Here is a 22,163-nt window from a genome sequence, read left to right as displayed (position 1 = left end):
TGATAATTCTCAATCTCTTCACTTTCCTTGACCTCCCGTTCTGTTATCTCCAGAGAGGGCTGTGTCAATTATCTTTCACCCATTTTTCTCTTTGTCCACGACGACAAAGTCATTCCCCTTTAGCTGTGTTCTGTTACATGGTCAGTTCGTATGCTGAAGTTTCACACGGAATCTTTATTATGTCTTTACCCGACATCTTGTCTATCTAATGTTCATACCACTGGGGAATTACATTCAATGTCATTCGCCCTTGTTATACCTCCCAACTCAAATACGTTTTCTGATTGGAGGAGAACGTGTCACCTGTCATTGATCAAAACTTCATGACGCCCTAGGGCAGCAACAACTTGAACTTTCGACTCACACGTGATCAGGTCGTGCACCTTTGAAACGGCGGCAAATCTGTACGCAAGCCGACGTCAAGCAAATAATTTTTATCTGTGTATTGTTCTATTTTGAGTTGGGAGGTATAACAAAACACTTAATCACTGGCCCCTCGGGAAACAGTGAGTTTTATTTCCCCTCGACCTCAATGTTTCCCTCGGCTTCGCCTCGGGGAACATTGAGGGTCTCGGGGAAACAAAACTCACTGTTTCCCTTGGGGCCAGTCATTAAGTGCTTATTGTCACACGGCGGCCATATTGTCCCGGGAGACCAAAAGAGCTTTGTTTTACCACGCCAAGTGTCGCAGTGGAAACCATGGTGGGGAGGCTTCGCGTGGTAAAACAAAGCTTTTTTGGTCTCCCGGGACAATATGGCCGCCGTGTAACAAGGGCGAATACTCCTTCACCTCTACCGTCATGCCTCCATTTTTAGTCCTTTTGGGTCAACTTACTACATTTACAAACTGGGATTCACCGCACGGCTTGAAATAATTTCCCGGCTGGCGCCGGTTTTGTCCGGATAAATATGCATTACGTAAAACCGTGTATCAGCGCTTGGCGCTTTTCCTTGGAAACGCTATTCCGTGTTGCTTATTCTGCTATTTTTCTCTTGGCAATTTCATGCTTTTTGGAACGACTAGCTTTCTCCGTGAGGATAGGAACATTCGGATCACATAATTGTCTGGAGGTTATTTTGAACAATGGAAACCACTGCATGTGTGCGTGACGTCACACTGTCTAGTCTTTTTCGTCTCAGGACGAATATTTATTCAAACAAGACGCCAATGGGTCCTTTGCAGGATAGTGATCACATGGTACAAATCCGCCATACTGGGACGCAAATTGCCCACTGGGACATCTTAAACAAAGAAAATTTAGATTAACTAGCTTTGTTTTAGATGTCCCAGTGCGCAATTTGCGTCCCAGTATGGCGGATTTGTACCATGTGATCACTATCCTGCAAAGGGCCCATTAGGCGTTCACGTGAGATGCACTGATCAAAGCAAGCAACAGTCAGCGGCTGTCAATAAAAATTCCATAGTCTGGGAAAATACCTTTCAACGCTATACGAATATACAGATCTGAAGCTTTCGCGGCTCACTCTTTCCTCGCAATGTTGTTTTCACGCGAGTTTCTGAGTCCATTTGGCAAAACAACATTGTGGCAGGGCAAGGTATTGCAAAGTGTTTCAACAATTTTGTCTGAGGCTGTAGTGGTTATGGATATTACGGGTGCCGGTTGTATTAGCTTAAACCTCGTCTTTCATTTTTACGGTACAGACCAGTTGTAAGTCAGTGTACAGTATGATCTGTGTCATACAGACGAATAAGTTGGAGAGGTGTTATTAAATGTCGACCTGCATGTTGTGGGAAAACGGAAAAGGGTAAAAGCACAATAAGTAGTACTACTGCAAATGTCATATTGGGGTACGATATACTTCAGACAAAAAATGGAATAATTTGATTTGACTACAGTTGATATTAGAGCGGTTTTCAGTTGAGTGTCGAAAGTAATTTGCGAATTGCTTTGGTTTATGATTACTTCACTCGGTGATTGGTTCCAATTTCTCGAGCCACTTTTCCAACCAATCAGAAGTGAAACCAAAACAATTCGTGGCTTGCGCGTGCACATTTTCCCACGCTTTGTGTCGGCTACGTGTAATAACTTTGAGTTTTCATTGGTTTACCGGATTGTCTCCGTCCTTTTCGATTGGCCAAAGTAATTACTTTGGTTTTGGTTTTACGACACTCGATTGAAACTCGCTCTAGCATTTGTTAAGGAAAGGTAAGTAGGGTAGCATAAAGAGGTACTTAAAGTGGTACTATGATCAAATTTTTACCCCTTGATCACATAGAATTCCGTGAAAGAACAAAAACGCCATTTACCGTTTGCAAATATCTTTATTAGTTCCGGAGATATTTAAGTTTGAAAAATGGGTAAAATATGCAAATGAGATGACTGATGACGTCATACACTCAACCTAATATTATATTGAGTATATAAATAGAGCTACCTTGGCCAATTTACAGCGCAGACCATTGAAACTTGGTAGTCTAATTGTTCTACAGGAAACACACCGATGGCTATAAAAAATTATGTTCCCATGGCAACTCACTCTTTTCCAGTCCCCACCCACTTGATTTCAATATGTTAGTGATTTTCAGCTTGAAAAATATTAAACAAGGCCACAAAGTCGTGCTAACATATCTATATGCTTGCTGGATCATGCATATATAGTGCTGTTAGCAAAATATCAAAATGGAACGCCAAAGGTGGCCAGAAAAGGAGATCTGGAACCCAGTATGATGCCATGGTAACAGAACTGTTAAGCTCATATTGTGGAGAACATTTAGTAGAATCTTACTGCAAAAAATAAAAAATTTCTGATACAAATTGGCTGAGATATCTCTTTTCATCATATTTCAACAAAATTTGGTTGAGTGTATGACGTCATCACTTGGCTAATTTGCATATTTTAAAAACTCGAATATTTCTGGAACGAAAAGAGATATTTGAAAAAAGTAAACAGCATTTTTCTTCTCACGTAGACTACTTGTTTATGTTTCAAAATGGCTTAGATAGGAAAGATGCGATTTTCGTCATAGTACCACTTTAATTCAAGGGAGAAAATTTTCCAAATGTTTTTTTAAAAAAATTGTTTTAAATAAAGGTTAAGGTCACACCTGTCGATCGCAAAAAAGTATGTTAAATGATCAAATCTTTTCAGAGATATTGGTAAAATACTTTTTCGCCGGAAGTAGAAGTTCATTTTAATTGACAGCATATGTAGACTATCGGAGCGCTTTTCGTGGGAAACATCAAATAATTGCTTCCTCTCGCAAACGTTCGAGGTACTTGTATATAAAAGCATTTTACTTTTTGTGGCATTAAATCGTGAATATCCGAGGTCTGGCGCTAGCCATAGGAAAAAGAGATACGGAAGGATCAAACGAACGTATGAGTGAAGCGACGCAGGATAGGAAGACAAAGGATCATATTATCAGAACTGGCCTTCAGACTCCTCTGACGAAGCATATCGGCGAGTAAATTATGGATCTGAAGAAAAATTATGGGAATTCAAAAGGTGCTAAATCGGGTTCTATCAGTACACTGCCAGTGAACGAGAATAAACACTCTTGTAGCGATAGAATAATAAGACCAAGGGCATTTCCTGTAGTCTTCTTACAACATGACGCAGAAAATACTATGTAAACGATTCACATAACCAGTTCGCATTCTGATATCGCCGTCACCATTTGTTTGTGATGGTTTTTACGCACATCCCACATTGTGCCTTTGCTGAAAGCTTTTGCGTTGGTCCGCTTTCACTTTTTGTCTGCTGCTGCTGCTGCTGCTGCTGTGTTTGATGAGATCACGCGTCCTTTTTCTGTTTAGTATGAAAGCCGATCTGCTCCGAAAACATGCGTCAAGAATCCGAAGAATATTAGTGACAATGAAGCTAAAGGAACGCTAGTATAGCTATACGCCAGAACTTGTGAGATCGACAGCTGTGACGGGAGAAAAAGTGGCGTCTTGTAATTTACCAGTTATGGGGAAAGGTTTTGGGGCGGATATTAAAACACTTTTTTTGAGGCGCTTTATTCCTAAACATTAATTTTTGTCTTGAAGATAACAATGTAAGGATTACAACTCAAGGACGCTTTGCTTGATTTAAATCAAATTTTGACAGTTTGCAATCAAATTTTTCTATAATAAATGAAATATTCCAGTAGTCACATTTAATACAAGGGTTGGGGTATTTGCGCCGTGATTGGAAAGCGCTACATCCGTTTCACTCAAGACACCCCTGAAGGTACACGGTAACCTGAAGAGTGTATCTTTAATTGGGCGAATTTAGGAAAATAATTTGAACTTCTAATTTTTAAAAAATTAAAATATTTTATCAGTCAGTTAATATAAAGATTCTGCCCAATCCAAAAGAAATTACAAACTAAATTTTCGGGAGATCATTCGTTGCCATTAGTATTACGGTAGTTTTGATACTTTGTGTGACCGATGAAAACCCCCACAAAACACCAAATACCTTTCATGAACCCGATTACAACGTCGATAAAGCAGAAATCAGCACTTAACCTTAGGCGAAACCAGGCGATCGACAGTAGAAATCATTTCGTGTACCTCCTATTTCGGGAGAAAAATGGATACAACACAAAAAGTGACAATTACCATGACATGTGGATGACATAGAATGAACATGTGGCCACTAAAATATGCCGTAATGTTTTCTGTAAATTTTTTCTTTCCAGACTTTACAGAAACTAGCCAATGATAGCACACGTTAAAATTTGTGGATACGAGGAAAAACAAACGATCCCCATTTTATAACGTGGTCTGCCCTGCAGGGTGCACCCACATAACTAGTGTGCTCTATTTTCCTTACAAGGAAAAGTGCAAAACGGTTGTGATGGTAATGTTCACCTTCGGAAAATTATTAATCAATCAACAGTCTTTTGTATCCCTTGAGACAAAAAGCAAGGGACCGGGCCTTAAAATAATGATATTTCACTCACGTGCCCGGCAGCCGTATTGGATTACTTAAACAAAAGAAAGTGTTTGCATTAAAAAATAGACTTCAATTCCCGGATGATTAGTTTGGTACACCGTCAGGTCCCTTGTGACGTCATGTGAAAACGCTCTACATCACTTATAAAAACATTTCTAAAATCTAACCAGAGAGCAATTCGTTAAGGAAAGAAAGACTTATTCACATTATAAATATACACGATGCTGATATTGATTGTTACGGTTGACAATGGCATAGTTTGATGTTACGCGGGTATGGAGAAATTTGAATGTAGCTTAAATAGACTTTGAAGATTTGTGGTAGAAAATATCTGGGTTTTCCCCAAAACAACTTTAAAGTTTAGCCCAAGTCGTCTAAATTGCACCGCCCAGACTAAATCACAAAACGTGATCCTAAAATTTCATTTATTGTGGGAAACATCCCCCTAAAAAGTTCTTCCACTGTGAAATTTAAACGAAACACGTGTCCTTATTTATTAACGGAACTTCTTCGCCGAAGTAGAGCTAAGTCTAAGTAGCACAGAGTTGTTTGGTTACAGCACAGTTAATAGAGGGGAATGGTTTGGAAGCTCGGCGAACATCAAAAGAGCAAACAAAGCAGCCAAGATTTAGGTTGGAAAGTCCACGACCGTGCACAATCTTTCGTTTTCCGCTCATACACTGTGCATGAATTACGTAACCAACACGTTTCTATTGGTTAGTTCCGCAGTATTGAGTAAACAACTATTGTGTTTTGTGCACGGTCAAGGCTAAAAACGAGAACAAAAACCTACAACAAAGAAATTTGTCGGGTTTCATAACCATTCCCCTCTATTAACTATGGTTACAGCTTACAATTGTAATAATAAATTTTCCTTTAAATCTCTTTAAATTTCAAATGTTTAATCTGTAGATTGCACGCAAATCCTACGATGTCGGCTTAGCTGAAAAGCTTGGGAAAACGACTTTCCACACACCTCACACAGAAATGGTTTCTCACCAGTATGCGTGCGCACATGATTGTTCAAGGTCGTGGCTCCTGAAAATGCTCGCAAACAATAGCCACACTTGAATGGTTTCTCGCTTACATGTATCACAGCGTGCATACGCAGTTCTCTTGGTTGTGCAAAAGCCTCTTGGCAATGCCCACATCTATAGGGTTTACAGGGCATGCGCGAGCATAGGTGATTGTTGAGAAGCGATCGCTGGGCAAAGGTTTTTTTGCACTGGCCGCACTTAAACTCTCCCCCATCTGCAATATTGTCTAACGCATCATCAGTCATCCTGCCCTTACGCGGGAGACCGTCATGTTCGCTTGTGTCAAGCTTTTTGTAATGCGCGTTTCCGCGTAGCATTTTCCCTCCCACATCACCGAAAGCCACAGAGATGTTGTTTCTGTTATCGTGGTTTGCTGGACATCCTTTGTTTTGTCGTTTTGATAAGGAAGCTGAACATTCATCAGACATTCCTTCAAGCAATAAATTAAACACAGTTTGTGTTGATGATCTTCTTTTGCGACCTCGGTGCAATCCTGATCTGTCTGGTGCGCACCTCTTCTGAGCTTTCTCAAATATCTCGGGATCTCCTGACTGTCGACTGTCACTTGACACACGACCTGCAATGAGATGTCTCTCACTTGATCTTTTTTCGGCAAAACCGAGAAGAATTTTGAAATTGACCCTAGCCGTAAAATATTTTCTTTCGAGAAAATTTCAGCACCAAAAAGCTAGTATTTTGGCGTTTTTCCTTTGCATTTTGCTGGTTTGTCTTCTATTAGGCTTTACAATTTACATTGAAGTTGAAGTGGTGGGTATTTACCTCCCCGCTTCGCGGTTTGATAAATATCCACCACTATCATGATTCACCTCCACTTCGGTGGTAAATAATTGTTTAATACAACGGATATTCCTTCACTGTTTGCATGATCAGCATTTCACTTCTCGTTTGCTCTTAATTTTGATGAAGTTTCATGACTTGTCAAAAATCAAATTCCGGAAAAAAGTTGAAACACTTCTTGTTAAAAGTGAAAAGCAATACCTGGAACCTGAAGTGGCGGACTCTTGTTCCCAATCCCCACCGGTATTCCCATGTGTTGCATATAGCTGTCCTCGTACCAGACCAATAGCTCACATCCGCGTGGAATGTCACGGAATGCGCGATAAAATATAGACTTGTTATGCTGAAACGCAAACAAGTTTTGTTCCTGTTTATGACGTGCGCATCGTATGAAGCGCATCCAGCTAGATGTGTTTTTGTCACTACCATCTAAGAAGTAGTTTAATTGGTTGTCTTCGTATATCTACAGGAAAAAAAGTAGATTACATAATTGTTATTTGCTCATCGACTTACATCATAAACCTAAAATGGCCGCTGTCGTTTATTATTTGTTGTTTACAGTCAAGTAAGTCCTTCTTGCCGCGTTTAAGGTTAAATATTATTCTTTGAATTTTACGCCTACGATCTGCAAAGTCGAGGCCACCTGTATATATTCCAGATATTAAGGAATTACAGGATATAATGCCACTCAAAAATTTTCTGACCGAAATGTGTTTGAAAGAAACAAAAGTGATAACGAGAGGCTGACTGTTTGAAATCTATACGCATTTTCGGTTCTTAATATTGAGGCTCCTCAACCCACGACATCTCACCTCCCACATGTGTGACGTGTTCATATCAGTCGTGACGTCATCCACTCTGACGCATTTGCCTTCGTATGGACCAATCCACGTACCCACAGGAATGTGTTGTTTAGCACAGACTCCATAGTTCGTTCCAGGAATGCTCGACGTGCAAATATTTACTTCATCAGGGAATGAAGCTACGGCGTAACTGAGCTTCAAATTTGTTTTCAAAGTGCGACCATTGTCAGTTTCTGTCTCTTGAGAAATCTCATGTTCCCATTCATCATCTAGAATGAAATTAAAAACTTATCGTAAAAAGTTATTCTTGACAACTGAGAATTCAATGTTAGTAATGGGTGATCTTAGCTTCTGGGAACGAGTCATTGTGATTCTTGATAATGATATGCGTAGACGCTCGCCCTTCAATGATGTGCCCCTGTTTATGGGCGAAATTCAAGGGTTCACTATTCAGTTCCGACTTGTTTTTCTCCGGCTATTCCGTTGCTTTAATTTGACCCTCGCTCCTCATAATGTGTTTATGATGTGTATCATTATTACAAAACCTGAGCTGTGAGACGTGTTTTTAATGTTCACTATCTTGACTGGTTTGGAGCCAAACAGAGCATGCTGCAGAATTTGTAAACTGATTTGTTCCTGTAAAGACGATGAGCAGGATTTCTTGACCACTGTTGGAGAGCTGCATGGGTTTGGCTGCTCTGATTTCGGCTGCGTTGAGGACGTCTCTTCCATCTAAATAAAATTATAATTTTGGAAAAAATGTCAGTCGAAAGAGACAAAATGGTGTTTTGTATATGAGATCGCATGGGCACGAGGGTACACTACGATTACATGCTTATCACATAAAGGGCAAATTTATTGAAGAAAATCAACACGCTGCAATGATCGGTTAAAGTTTAATTCAATACACCGTTGCTGTCAACAGAAATAGCGCTTAAAATGTATTTTAATATGTGGACAAAAAGACTCTCTTGTAACTTTGCTTGCTCTGGATAAGCGACTGTTAACCAATCAGGATCAAGTAATCATGCCCTCTTTATTACCAAAAGTGCTCTCGTGATTAAGGAAAAATACCCCCTCTCTCAGCAAATCAGCATTCAGTAATTTTGCCCCGTATGTGATAAATCCAGAAATCACAACCCTATTTGTCTCTCCGTTTTTCTTTGTCCGTAAATGTGCATCAAAGGTTACCCATTTTTAAGACCTTTTACATTGTCTGGCTTTATCCCAAAAAATATAATTCTTGTACCTCCTCTTTATTTCCTTCGGTTGAACGGAGTTTCTGTTCATTGCGAATCACAAATCAACCATTAAACCCTAACTAGGTAGAGTTAGTTTGGTTCACGCTGCAACCTGGCCTGCAATGGGTTGCTCGAAGCATGGTTAGTGCTGACCAGAGTTAAATACCTTGGAAATCTGTAAGTTTTGATACCTCTTAACCAACAGTTAGTGCTTTGAGCAACGGGGAGCTTTCCTTTTGTCAGAACCTCTTCCCAAACCGGCCCAATTGCAATGGAAATGTAACAGTTTAAAGGAACTCTTGCATGATAATCTGCAGCATTTTTCTGGAGGAGAATGTATCATCCTCAAAGTCTTTTAATTCGAAGGCGTTGCAGGACGGTTAGTCCTATCAAATGGAAAACGATTCACTGAAGAGCCGATGTTTCGACACTCCGTTGCTAGTGATCTAAGGTTGCGCCAACAGTCTTTTTTCAATTATTAGCGTCTTTTCTTTTTAATGAGATGTAAGTAAGTTTAAGGAAAAAGAGCCATTGTCGTGCATCTTGGATTGAAGGGGGCGTGGGCGAAATTAATGTGCCAAGCCCTCAAACATATTCACTGATGTTGTCGTCGCTTGGTGGTGATAATTTTGGACTGATTATCCCACGCAATGGTATGTTTGGTTTGGCAACGTTGCGTCGACAAAACGGAGATTTTTCGGTGCTCTTTTAAACGTGTACCAAACTAGCGTTTTGTTTGTGCAGAGTCATTGCACAGCACAGAATAAAAAGAGTTAATTCGTCGTTTTCATGAGTACTGATTTCTTGAAGTGGTGTAGAAGGCTTGTTCTAGTTTCAAGTTTAAGGAGTAAAATATCACACGACTTAGTTTGTTTCGTTGTATTAAGCTCGTGACGTTCTTTTTAATCGAAGTTCTGAAAGTTGTTTCTTTTCTTTATTTCAAATTCTTAGCATTCTAGTAGTATGATTTGAGATACGGCTATCCCTAGCGGGACCATTACAAAATGAATGCAGTTTTTTTGTAGAATTGGTCAATATGAACAAACAGCAAAATGGGTTAAGGTCAGTGACATAATCGACAGATCTGGCGCTTAGTTTTAATGTGGACTAAGCCGAAAAGAAGTCCGTCAGTCACACTACAGTAATATCCTCTTATAGTCTTTATAATGGCGAGTTGATGTCGTTTCATAACAGAATACTGCAAGATGAGCAAACAAGCATTCGTCGGCTGACAAATCTTGCCGAACAAAGGCGAAACGGAGACGCTATTTTCGGCAACGAAAGGTCAACCTTAAATCACACAACCAATGAGAATTGTAACAAGCAATTATATTCACACTGTTTAAAACTTGTTTCATAACGTTACAGTCTTTGGACAAGCAACAAATCTTTGATTCAAGTCCATAAAAGCGCAGAAAGACGGTGAAGAATTTGTGGGAACAATTCGACCCCGCCTAATACTTTTTTACTGACAACAGAAAGACCACATAAGGATGGGTCAAACATAGTTTTTGTAAATGACAGGGCTGTTTGAAAAAGACTTTCAATGCAATAAAGAAACTAGGGTCATCAGTGAGTTCGCCCCAGCTAACAAAACATTGAAAAGACAGGCCGCGGGAGCGGAATTGTAAAGAGAGATTGAATAATGGGGTATACCCATTTTAACGATATTATGCTCAAAGCACCAGAACATGACGATAGCTCCATCAATATCAACAACCTACAATGGCTTTCAAAACCTTACCTTGGAGAATTTTCGTTTCCGCCTTTTTAATCGTTTTGGAATTCAGAATTCTCTGACTTCTCGCTCTTGTCACCAGTTCAAGTAACTGATGGGATCACTTCGCACCATCTTTATACCCATTGTAATTAAGGTTTTTATTCGCGTGTCACCTCCATATAGTAAACCAAATGCCAGCTCATATTTTAGGTGAAATAAAAATAATTCTTTGCGTATTACCACAGTTAAAAGCGGTCGGGTCTCATTGGTAAGTGCCCAAAACCATATAATTAATATTTAATGAGTGGTGAAACAATTGATTCAGAAGCATACTCTTCAAAAACGAGCGAAAAATAATTCCAAATATCTTCTTTGAAAAAGGGACAACCTTATCTCAAAAACATGACCATAACAGGGGAAGTTTTAACCGACTTTTCAAAGTTCCTGGTTTACCAACAAAATGCGATGAGCGACCGCAGGGCAATTCTTCTTTACCGAAACACTTTAAAGGGGGTGATTTATTAATTCCACTTCCGTGATCGGTGAAAATGCAACAAGTGATAAGAAACTGTGTCGCGTCAGGCCATGGAATATTTGTTCAATCTCTAGTTTTACAACAAACAGAACAAGGTGTTTGTTTTTAAATGCCAGAATGAAGTTGCGCAGAGCATATTTTTTTTATGACAATTTTTTGCGTTTTGTTTTTGAAGCTGACCATGCCAGTACCAGTAATGTATAAGCATAACATTCCGGAATTTTACAGTGAATAAAATTGTTGTTCATCGAATGATGGTGAATGGTGAATGTGCTCTTCTTCAGTTATATATGAGGAAGAGAAGAAATGCGTAGCTGCTTAGCCTGTTTTACAAAATTACTTTCTTTTTCCTTGAGAGCCAACGAAAGTGCACTGCAAACAAACCCATGTGGTAGTTTTTACGTTTTGACAAAAAGAGGGCGGGGTTCATCTCCCACTCGGCAATGTTTGCCTGATCTGCACATGAATAACAAAGAGCGACTCACTGGAAACAGCTTTTCAACAACGTAATTGAACTAATGTTTTGAATCAAAAGCTGGACATAAGCAAATATTTGTTTTAGTTTTACGTAATTTTCAGGCGTTAAAGATGTAATTATATAACACTGAAAAAAGAGAAGAGGACTGAAGTATGGCTTGAAATCAGGTCAAAAGACTTTGTGTACTATGCCGAAATGAATTTACAATTCTGCTTGAATTCTTATTTCCTGCTCTTTCTTACAAATGCAGTTGATATTACACCGTAAATAGCAGAAGCTCAGCTGGTAATTCGATAAACGTGGAGCGTTTCAGGAATCCATTAAGGCCACTAGCATTTCAACACTCCGACCTATTTTCTGTTTTGTCCCAGCTGAATTAATCTACATTCTCATTATTTCCAATTCAATTGATTGTTTCTCTCTAAGCCATGTGGCATTCTCTAAGAGCTTAAAACCACCTGTGGGTTTTTAGATTGCAGGTTTCTTTGGCGTCTGAAACAACATCTTTGATCTTTTGTTACTAAATTCAACAGCCCTAAATGTTCATGAACGCGTCCCCACCAATAAATCTCAACGTGATACATACATGTGATATTAAAAGTTAAGTATGCTGTTTTCGCCCAGTTTCTTAGAATGCAGAGTCATCAAAATCACAGATTGCAATTACTGAATTCCATTTGAGAGTAGAAACGACGATCGTAGAAACTGCGCATTTGCAACTATTTTTGGGCACAAAAATGCAGCAAATGAAACCTTACACGTGACATGTTTATGTTGAAAGCATTTAATACTGATGATTTTGATTGTAATGGTTGTTTTACACGGATGGATTTCAGTTTTGTTTTGTTGCCTCGTACTGCAGTTGTTTGTGTGGAGTATTGGGCCAAAAAAGTCTTAGATATTTTATAATTTCTTGAAGTTATCCCTCTTGATTTTAGCATTGTAACAATAATAATAAATAATTAATTACAAAATTGTTACTTGAAATCGAAGTCCTCACAACGTTTAAACTCAGAAGATTGTCGAAATTTGTTAAAGTCTAAGGAGGCCAGATGATAAAAAGCAAGACTTGAAACCACTTTAAAGTGCTCATTTTTACTTAATGTAACCCTTTTGCAGACATTGAGCTGTGAACATCTTGTTGTTAATATGCTTTTGATCATATCACACAGACTTTTGGCAGCTGTTTCTCTTGGAAATATAACGAACAAATCAGAATTTCTTTATGTGTTAACCAATTACGCACATTTTAGCTTATTGAGTCACGGACAAACTAGCAACACAATTAGTCAACGTTTTGGCTGACTTATACATTCCTTCTATTTTTTGTGCAAAACTAACAGATTTCAGTTTACAAGATAAGTTCATCTTGACATCAATAGACTTTCGTCTTGTTATTTCTGCCCCAAAGTAAAACCTCATAAGCCCTGTTTACCAATAACTAACACCTTCAAGGTAAATCTTGAAGACGACTTTGGCGCGCTTATAGAGTATTTCAACAACAATGTTTATTTTAAAATCGTGTGCTTTTATGTTACAGAGTGACAGCTTTAGAACCATCGCGAGTCCTCCATTACTTTTAAAAAGTGTCCCTGTTTCCTGAAGTTGTGTTTGATGATGGTTCATTTTCCCGCCATTTTCTCACGCATGTGCAGTTTGTTCTTGTCTCACTCGATTGACGAATGTCTAGGTTAAGACGAGTAGAAGAAAACCTTATTTATTTTTGGATTTAATGTATTTGCACTTGTGTAAAGCACGTTGCAATGAGGGAGAGACTCAATCCATTCCGTCTTATTTCGTCGAAGAAGAAATGAACTGGTTGCGCATTTTTTTGGAGTGCTGCGTCGACATGAACCACCAAGACTCGGCGCCCAATCAAGCTTCACAAAGTTAAACAATTTTAGTGACGTTCAGTTGATTTCGTTTCTTTCTATTTATTTCCATGAGATCGTTTTAAGTTTCGTCTTGTCTTCGTGCTGAGAAAGGCTTCTCGGTTCGACTTTTTCGTTATTTTTGAGGATAAAATGAGTTGCGCCGATGTATATAATAACACAAACAAATTTACCAACTGCAGCGAATCTTAACTGACAAAAGAAATTAGTCTACAAAATTTAGGCTTTTAATGCTGTTCTTCAATTGTCACCATTCTGCTTTAATGTCGTATAAGTAAAAGATTCTAGATGTCCAAAATGAACCGAAGAAAAGGTTGTAAATCAGTCGGTGTTGATACAAATTAGTCAGGTTGCGTAACAAGATCATCTTGTCATTGTCTACGAAGGCCAATATTCAGTACAACATTTCCTTTCCGTATAATCCTACAGACTTTTGTCCAAATGAAATGTTTTTAGAATATTATTTTTTCCAAACGAGGCTTAGAAAGGATCCGGTCATTTTCGTGACTTCTCGCATAAACCAAGGTGCTATTTTAAAATTTCGAGAAAAACTTTTTCCGTTTTGCGGCTGACTGCTGGCATTAATAACGACTAAGAGGAGAATGATATAAAACAATAATTTCTATAGTGTAGACTGAATGGTTTTTTATAGTTCAAAGTTCCGCATACATATTGTCGGTCTACACAATACTGGTGTTATGCGGATAACTATTTTTCCGAGAGATGTTTCCGCTCACTTCGTTGTCGCGTAGGTCTCCCGAGTTTTCCGTTTCTTTTTCAACTGTGCTGTATTGAGCAAACAATTCTTATTAATATTAGTTTTTCCAGTTTCTAGGAATATTGCGGCGCACTGAGCTTTCTTATTGACGGCAAAGAAGCGGTCGGGAGTGCAATCTTCTAATCGATCTTAGATTAAAGTTAACAACAGTTCTATTTGCAGAAATTTCGTTTTTCTGCTACATGACTTTCGCAAAGTTAAAAAAAAAAGGCTCCATATAGATGAGCATTGCAAGTACAACCTATAATTAGGATCTCTTGAGTTCATGACCTCAATATTTCTTCAAACTCTGATGCAAGGTAACCAAGTTTCAAGTAAACAAATAAATACATGCCTTGTATTTCTCAACCGGTGAATTCATCAAATATATTTCAGAGGAAAGCAAATACTTGCCGTCACGTAATAATATCTACTTAAGATCTCTCAGGAGGAGAGGTTCGGCTATGATTAATCCGGACATATTTTTTTTGCCGTAGTTCATGACCGATTTTGAATGCGTTTGTATCTCAGAAAGTCGCAATCAATACTCAAGAACATTTCGCAACTGGTATTTCACGTTTTTAGCTCGAAAATGTACAGGAGGACAATGAAATGGTAAACACATACGCCCGGGGTTTACTCTGCAGTCACTGGTAACCGGTCACGAGTCCTATGGTGGAATGCGGAATTTTTGCACAATGCCAAGCGGCAAGTCCACACAAAGTCAATGTGAGGTATTATCCATTTATGCCCTCCAAGAGCAGGACAGGAGAAAACATGTAAGTATTAGCGAAGAGACACAGAAAAAGAAAGCTTTCGCTACATTCAAGCATCAGTTTGATGATCCACACTGTGCATTGGTGAGTTACTATTCTTGATGAAAGCAAGTGATTAACCAAACCATAAAGTGATCCCAAATTGTCAAAGCGCTGACATATATACCTACAGCAAAATAACGCATAAAGCGTGTTAGTACTCGCGTGTTCAACTAAAAATGGGCACTGATATCATAGCTCTGATAAAATACTGGTAGAGTTTGTGGAACTTTCATTAACCCTTCGAGACGGATTAAATCACATTGCACTGACAAACGTTTTTCCAAGACGTCCGGCGTTATTCATGTTTTTGCTCGGTTTTAGTATTCATGGTTTTTGCAGAAATCCCGGGTTGTAAATCCCGCAGAAAAACTTTTTTTGGAACTTTGAAGACGTGAAGGTCTCAAATGTCTAATTTCCTTGTTAGATTCTGATTCATTGATCGCAATTCCTTGCCTGTACTTTCCTTCATTGTTGCTATCAAGATAAAAGGATTAACGTCTCTCTCTAAATTTCTCCTCCCATTCACCTTGGACAAGGTCACCGCGGTTTCCCACCAGTAGCTGAATGAACCTTGAAAGTCATTAATGCTGCAAACGGGAACAAAGCGATCATTTTTTTATAATAACTTCAAAGAGGAAAAAATACCCGGAGCAGTTTTTCTGGTGAGTTATCTAAACATTGCGGGGGCTTAGCAATTATCTACTTTTAGGAAATAGCAGATCCGGAAAATGATGGGCGAAATTTGGAATTTCGGCCGATTCATCGAGCTTTACTGTGTAGGCCTTTCTTAAAATCTTTTCGGGTGGCTGAATCGTTATAACTTATGTTTACATTGATAAATGATACAGAGCATCACTGGCGGAGCAAAAAATTGCGTACTGTAAAGATAACGTCAACGCCGATGTTCTTTCAAAGTGGCAATACATGTCTTACAGATATGTATATAGGAAATATTGAATGTAGCTAGGCTGAAAATATAGTCAGTGGTATCTTGATTATCTTTAATGTAGTTTTGCAGGTTCAATTCTGCAGCTACTCAGTCGGCAGTCTCTCGGTTGACGGTAAATCTCTCAGAGCCTTTGCTAGCGATGTGACTAGCTTATCACATCCGGCTTAATACCGCAAAGTAACTCTTGTTAATTTCATTCATGTCAGTATGGATATGAGACGAAGCTGATGATGAGAGAAGCACGGGTTGGTAACTTCCTTGTAAGGAGGACAACTTGCTAGCAACAGGTGTTGCTAGTCGTGGTGCAGTTGTGCCGTGCTGCATCACAATATTGACAGCTGCTCTTGTTTTGACAGAACAGCTGATAATAAAAGAGGATGCTATTTTTATAAAAGAAATGGAGAGGTACGGGGCTCAGCGTAAAATCCACTTGCCAAATCTAGAGGCCTTGTCTTAACAAGTCAACCTACTTAACTCCCATTTTTTACAATTCATTTAGCAGGACTCATCAAGTTACAATGGATAGCAAAGCTGGTCAGTCGGCAAAACCTGACCATACACGAGAAAAGAGCCCAAGTAAAAAATATCTCCTCTTCGACGAGAAAACTGTACAGTTTCTTCTGTATGGAAAAAAGAAATCCAAGATTATAGAGGTCAACAAGCTCAAAAGAAAGACTACAAGTTGTCAAGGTATGGATCGATGTAAAGCCAGTCTGTATTGCAAAAAATTGGAGGTTTAACCTCCAATTTTTTGTAATACAATTAATATTTTTAAAAAACGGGGGAATCGTAAATGCCAATACAAGACCGACCAAACTTGACATTGCACGAGGTAAGAAGTAATGACAAAATTAGAACAAATAACAATGGTATGGACCTGCTGAACGAAAGGCAGTTAAAACTCGGTTGATAGATTATAATAGACCCCATGCATGTCTGCCTGATTCTTCTCAAACGTTTTTTTATCTGACTTTACCAATATCTCTGTATTTGGCTGGAACATGAAGCACGCGGTCCTTAATTGCTGAAGCGTCATCGTTCGTTGGTACTTTGTAACCATGAGTGGACAAGACCGGGGTGTAGCATTAATTATCATTGTTATTGTTTTGGCAGCTCATATTATTGTTCAAGAAGTTCCGCTTTGCTCTAATGTTTACGAATCAAGGAATGACGTCCTTCAAACCAATCAGTACAATAAATTTGCATTCCTTATTCTTTTTTTTTACTCAATATTGGCTTTCCAAAATTTCTCTTCTGAAATCTTACTAGTTCCCTATTGTGGGCAGAAAATCGGTGTACCAACCTAACAAGTTAACAGTATGCAAGTTGCGTAGAAATAAGGCAAACGAAAGCAGGTTAATTCTGACAATGTTATGCTTTAGTACTGGTTGAGTTCCGTTTGTCTACTGGCTCCTGTCCCTATTTTGAGAGGCACTCGAAAACTTGACGATGATCGATAACTCTTGAGTGCTCAGATGTAGCCGTTTCATTCATGTCTTACTTTGACGCGATTTGTAATTAAAATTCAGCCAATCGCTTTAGCTGAACGTAGTTAATGCATCGCCGTTTACGTGGAAACAAATTTGGTCACGTATACATGGACTAGATGCTACTTATTTTTGTCCAATATCCTATCGTGTCTTCAAGAAAAGGGCCGTCACGATTGAGTAGATTTCGTGAATACTGCGCAGGCGCGAACAATCTGCAAGAATCTGATCTCCTGCCAAGTCTCTTCTTGCCGTCGCTTGTTCCGCCTTTGCAGAATTCATTATATTGTTCCGGAATTGGGGATTTAAATGCGTATTTTTTGACTTCAAATATTGAATCTTGTCATTGCACTCATCTTTGCGTTGTCATTGCTCTTGAGGTTGCGCAATTATACGTCACCGCCACATGGACTTGATACTAGCTATTTACTGCTGACTTCAGATTTGTTGATGATTTTCCTGTGATATTGCAAAATCAGAGTTATTTTAGTATTGGAAATTTTTAAATCAAATCTTGATATTGCCTAATGAATTAGATTAATTATGCGCAATGTATCAGATGAATTTTTTATTATAAAACTGAAGCATCATCATCAACTGGGAACTCGGAAAAATCCGAGCCTGGGATTAGCCTGTTCCAGGCTCCGAGATAGTAGTTGGGGAAGCTCAAATATGAGAAAACGAGGGTGACTATAACCCAGATCACGCGCGTGTCTTGTTTTCGCGTCCCCTTTCTGCTCGTGCCGACCCAACTATCCGAGAAGGGGGCTAATCCGGGGCTTGAATTTTTCCCAGTCAATCTCTTGTAAACGTCACTGTAAACTTATGAAAGCGTAGCCGATCAGGATGTAAGTAGCCTGCGGAGAGCAGACGCATTTTTTTCTCGGCGGGTGAAACAAAAGCCGAAAAATGCGTCTGCTCTCCGCAGGCTACGATGTAAGCCGCCCGGACTTCGCTTGCCTTTTCTTCATTAAATTAAAAAAAAAACGCGACAGCAGGAAAAACGAAGAGTCATCATCCAACTAAACTATTAGCTAATAGCAAACATTTGGATAAAACATAAGCATTTTTGAGTCCAAACCAATTTTATATGCAAAGCGAATTCACGGCGGCGTGTCGAAACAATTTGAAAGAAATCAAAGAAGAGATGCGAATTTTTCTTCGATTTTTCTCGGCAAAATCGGAGAAATAAGACCAGTAACAAACATATCTCGTAGTAAGATAGGAACGTTGCTAAGCAATTTGTCATAAATGGCCGTATAAAAGGCAAAACAAGAAATTATTTAAATAAATAGTCACCTATTCACCGAAGTGGAGGTGGCTAGCGGTGGATATTTACCGAGCCGCGAAGCGGCGAGGTAAATATCCAACGCTAGCCACCGACACTGAGTATATACTAAAACAGTGAGATAATATACAGCACAAAAAATTAATTTGGATGTTTTCTTTACTTGTCACGGATGCAAATCGGCACGCCATTTTTTCCCGAGTTGCTCGGAGGTAAATAGCACAGGATATTCGGAGTTTGACGAGCCAATCAGCGCCCGCGTTCAACGCTATCCACTGTTTTAGTTTTTACTAATAATAAATATGGTAAGAGCAGGAGATAATAAAAATTAACGGTAAAACTACGACGTTTCGAAGTCTCCATGACCTCATTATCAAGTAAAATGTAAAATGTTAAAATTGATGTAAAATTGTAGCTCAGAGATTATATACAAATAAAATGTGATAAACTTCATTGGAATAATGAGCGTTCATTGTTATTGGTGTTTAACGTGTCAGTTCGTGCAGTATATGTTTAAATAAATACTTTTGCACGTATTGAGTCAGACTGCGTGTTTAGCTTTGGTTTTCGTTCGCGAATGAATAACATTTCGTGAATTAGGCAGTCCATTTTCCCGCGGCATTTCTTGAGAACAGAAAACATTTCCGCTAGGTTAGTGAACGCTACGCCGTGGGCTTCTTTCAGATGCTTGCCAATGACAGAGGCTTTATGTTCTTCTATGCGTTGATGAAGATGGCGTGTGGTATAACCGATATAATCCGCATCGCACGAATCACATTTGAAAATGTAAACAACGCATTGGTGGTTAATTAAAGCGGGCTTCTCTTCTTGTATCTTGAGCTTTTCCTCGATCTTACGACTCGTGAAAACTGGTTGTAGGTCAGTTCCGATTTTCCGGCCAAGATCTTTCAGCTGATGTCTTACTGTGTCGGCCGATTTTTGGTCTTTAAATGGCAAAGTTATTCTGACAGGTTTTGGTGTAGCCGCGTCAGCTTCAGTTGGGATTTCATGACGGCTTTGGATCGTAAACCTCGTGTACCCGGCGATAGCTGAGTTGATGAGTTTCACTGGGTAATTAAGCTTGGTAAACATCCGCTTGAGATGTTGGCATTCCTTCGTAAAAGATTCTTTCGTTGATGACAGGCGGTAAGCTCGGTTCAGCATTGTATTCAGCAGAGATCTTTTGTAACGCTGATCGACATGGCTCTGGTAATGTAAGAGCAGTCCTGTATCAGTTGGTTTACGATATACGCTTGTTGTCAAGTGGCAACCGCTTTTCTCGATCATGATACCGAGGAATGGAAGCTTGTTGTTTTCAGCAATTTCCATTGTGAACTGTATAGCAGGATGGCATTCGTTCAATGTTGAAAGGAAGGCTGTTGCGGCTTGAATATTCGGCATCGTGGCTAATGTGTCGTCGACGTACCTTTTATAGAAACTTGGTAACTTGTTGTTGCGATCCAGTAGTTCTTCAATGGAGCACAGGAAAACGTTTGCCATAAGGGGTCCCAGGGGCGAGCCCATGGCCACACCGTCCACCTGCTCATAAAGTTGACCGTCGAACTGAAATAGCTGATCTTTGGTTGCTATTCTTAAAAGTTCGGTAAGGCCTGTCTTTGTGAGGTTGAGACCATGCGTTTCATTAAACCAGTTGTTTTTAAAGGCTTTCTCAGCGATGATCTCAATAGTCTCGTCGAGTGGCACGTTGGTAAATAAAGCACATACGTCATAGGACACAAGAATGTCATTCGGGTTGAGTGGTGTTTCGCTTATCTCTTCGGCGAAGGAGAAGATATCGCAGATAGTGTGCTGGTTTAATGAAAGGGGCTTAAGCTTCTCTTCAAGCCACTTGGCCAGGGCGAAGTTGTAGGTCCCAGTCGATGATAGTATCGGTCGCATTGATAGTTGCTGTTTGTGAGTCTTTGGAAGACCATAAAGGTGAGCAAGACGGGAACCTTTACGACAAACTGTGTCAGCAATCGGCTTTGGCAAGATTTTTCTGACGACGGACTCGAGCTGTTTTTCTTTTTGTAGTAAGGGATGGTAGTGTTTAGGAGGCCGGCCGCGTGTTTTTGGTCTTTCTGTGTTGATGGGGGTGAACTTCGTTGTGTCTTTGATGGAAGCATCATTTAGTAGGCGGATGTACTCTGTCTTGTCCATTACTACTACGCCAGATCCTTTGTCGGGTTTTGTAATGACAAACCCTGACAACAAGCGTATATCGTAAACCAACTGATACAGGACTGCTCTTACATTACCAGAGCCATGTCGATCAGCGTTACAAAAGATCTCTGCTGAATACAATGCTGAACCGAGCTTACCGCCTGTCATCAACGAAAGAATCTTTTACGAAGGAATGCCAACATCTCAAGCGGATGTTTACCAAGCTTAATTACCCAGTGAAACTCATCAACTCAGCTATCGCCGGGTACACGAGGTTTACGATCCAAAGCCGTCATGAAATCCCAACTGAAGCTGACGCGGCTACACCAAAACCTGTCAGAATAACTTTGCCATTTAAAGACCAAAAATCGGCCGACACAGTAAGACATCAGCTGAAAGATCTTGGCCGGAAAATCGGAACTGACCTACAACCAGTTTTCACGAGTCGTAAGATCGAGGAAAAGCTCAAGATACAAGAAGAGAAGCCCGCTTTAATTAACCACCAATGCGTTGTTTACATTTTCAAATGTGATTCGTGCGATGCGGATTATATCGGTTATACCACACGCCATCTTCATCAACGCATAGAAGAACATAAAGCCTCTGTCATTGGCAAGCATCTGAAAGAAGCCCACGGCGTAGCGTTCACTAACCTAGCGGAAATGTTTTCTGTTCTCAAGAAATGCCGCGGGAAAATGGACTGCCTAATTCACGAAATGTTATTCATTCGCGAACGAAAACCAAAGCTAAACACGCAGTCTGACTCAATACGTGCAAAAGTATTTATTTAAACATATACTGCACGAACTGACACGTTAAACACCAATAACAATGAACGCTCATTATTCCAATGAAGTTTATCACATTTTATTTGTATATAATCTCTGAGCTACAATTTTACATCAATTTTAACATTTTACATTTTACTTGATAATGAGGTCATGGAGACTTCGAAACGTCGTAGTTTTACCGTTAATTTTTATTATCAAATGTATTTCTAAACGTTCTCTGATAAGAGCAGGAGAAAAGGTAAAATACTGAAGTGTGGGTCACTCGGTCTGTAATAGTTATTTTTCTTGGTCTATTGAAAGTCTCGAGAAATAAAGATAGAAATGTGGACGCCAACTTTCTGAACGGCGAGAAGCGTGATACAGAATATGTCAAGGAAATATTAACCATTCAAGAGAAGGACGGGTATATATGTTATTTGCCAGCTCGGTCTTGAAAATGCAGCTTTTTCAAGACCGAGGTCACAGTTTTTCGCTATACGGACCGACCCTTAGCTGGTA

The 22,163-nt window shown here is 39.4% G+C and overlaps 3 protein-coding genes across 13 annotated transcripts in view; 1 reads left to right on the top strand and 2 right to left on the bottom strand.

Moving 5' to 3' along the window:
* LOC137992041 (putative histone-lysine N-methyltransferase PRDM6) overlaps positions 1-22,163 on the top strand; it is a 29,650-nt gene that overhangs the window by 1,169 nt on the left and 6,318 nt on the right. The window contains exons 1-3 of one of the 11 annotated variants that reach the window (XM_068837114.1): positions 14,641-15,029; positions 15,524-15,649; positions 16,439-16,626. In XM_068837114.1, coding sequence (XP_068693215.1) covers positions 16,455-16,626 — 172 coding nt within the window. In that variant the 5' untranslated portion in view covers positions 14,641-15,029; positions 15,524-15,649; positions 16,439-16,454. Of the gene's footprint in view, positions 1-14,548; positions 15,030-15,523; positions 15,650-16,143; positions 16,342-16,435; positions 16,627-22,163 lie in introns of those variants that run through there. The other 10 variants (XM_068837113.1, XM_068837104.1, XM_068837103.1 and 7 more) reach the window with 10 other exon arrangements.
* Positions 3,730-10,714, bottom strand: LOC137992045 (putative histone-lysine N-methyltransferase PRDM6). Its single transcript, XM_068837119.1, has 5 exons — positions 10,532-10,714; positions 8,092-8,278; positions 7,556-7,815; positions 6,945-7,206; positions 3,730-6,522 (listed from the first exon to the last, which is right to left on the bottom strand). The coding sequence occupies exons 2-5, from the start codon at positions 8,276-8,278 to the stop codon at positions 5,810-5,812; spliced, it is 1,422 nt and encodes a 473-aa protein (XP_068693220.1). The 5' UTR covers positions 10,532-10,714; the 3' UTR covers positions 3,730-5,809.
* On the bottom strand, positions 18,434-22,007 carry LOC137992043 (uncharacterized). Its single transcript, XM_068837115.1, has one exon. It carries the CDS (start codon positions 21,040-21,042, stop codon positions 19,225-19,227), a length of 1,818 nt encoding a protein of 605 aa, XP_068693216.1. The 5' UTR covers positions 21,043-22,007; the 3' UTR covers positions 18,434-19,224.

This window comes from Montipora foliosa, chromosome 2, assembly GCF_036669935.1.
Source record: "Montipora foliosa isolate CH-2021 chromosome 2, ASM3666993v2, whole genome shotgun sequence".
In the NCBI taxonomy this organism is placed as follows: Eukaryota; Metazoa; Cnidaria; class Anthozoa; order Scleractinia; family Acroporidae; genus Montipora; species Montipora foliosa.
Note: the sequence above shows the minus strand (reverse complement) of the source record. Positions and strands in the feature narration are given on the sequence as shown.

Coding starts and splice junctions, on each gene's coding strand:
- LOC137992043 (XM_068837115.1), bottom strand. CDS start 21,042: ATGACAGGCGGTAAGCTCGGTTCAGCATTGTATTCAGCAGAGATCTTT.
- LOC137992045 (XM_068837119.1), bottom strand. CDS start 8,278: ATGGAAGAGACGTCCTCAACGCAGCCGAAATCAGAGCAGCCAAACCCA. Junction 7,816..8,091: donor AAACACGTCTCACAGCTCAG/GTTTTGTAATAA, acceptor ATTTCATTCTAG/ATGATGAATGGGAACATGAG. Junction 6,523..6,944: donor TCCGCCACTTCAGGTTCCAG/GTATTGCTTTTC, acceptor ATCTCATTGCAG/GTCGTGTGTCAAGTGACAGT.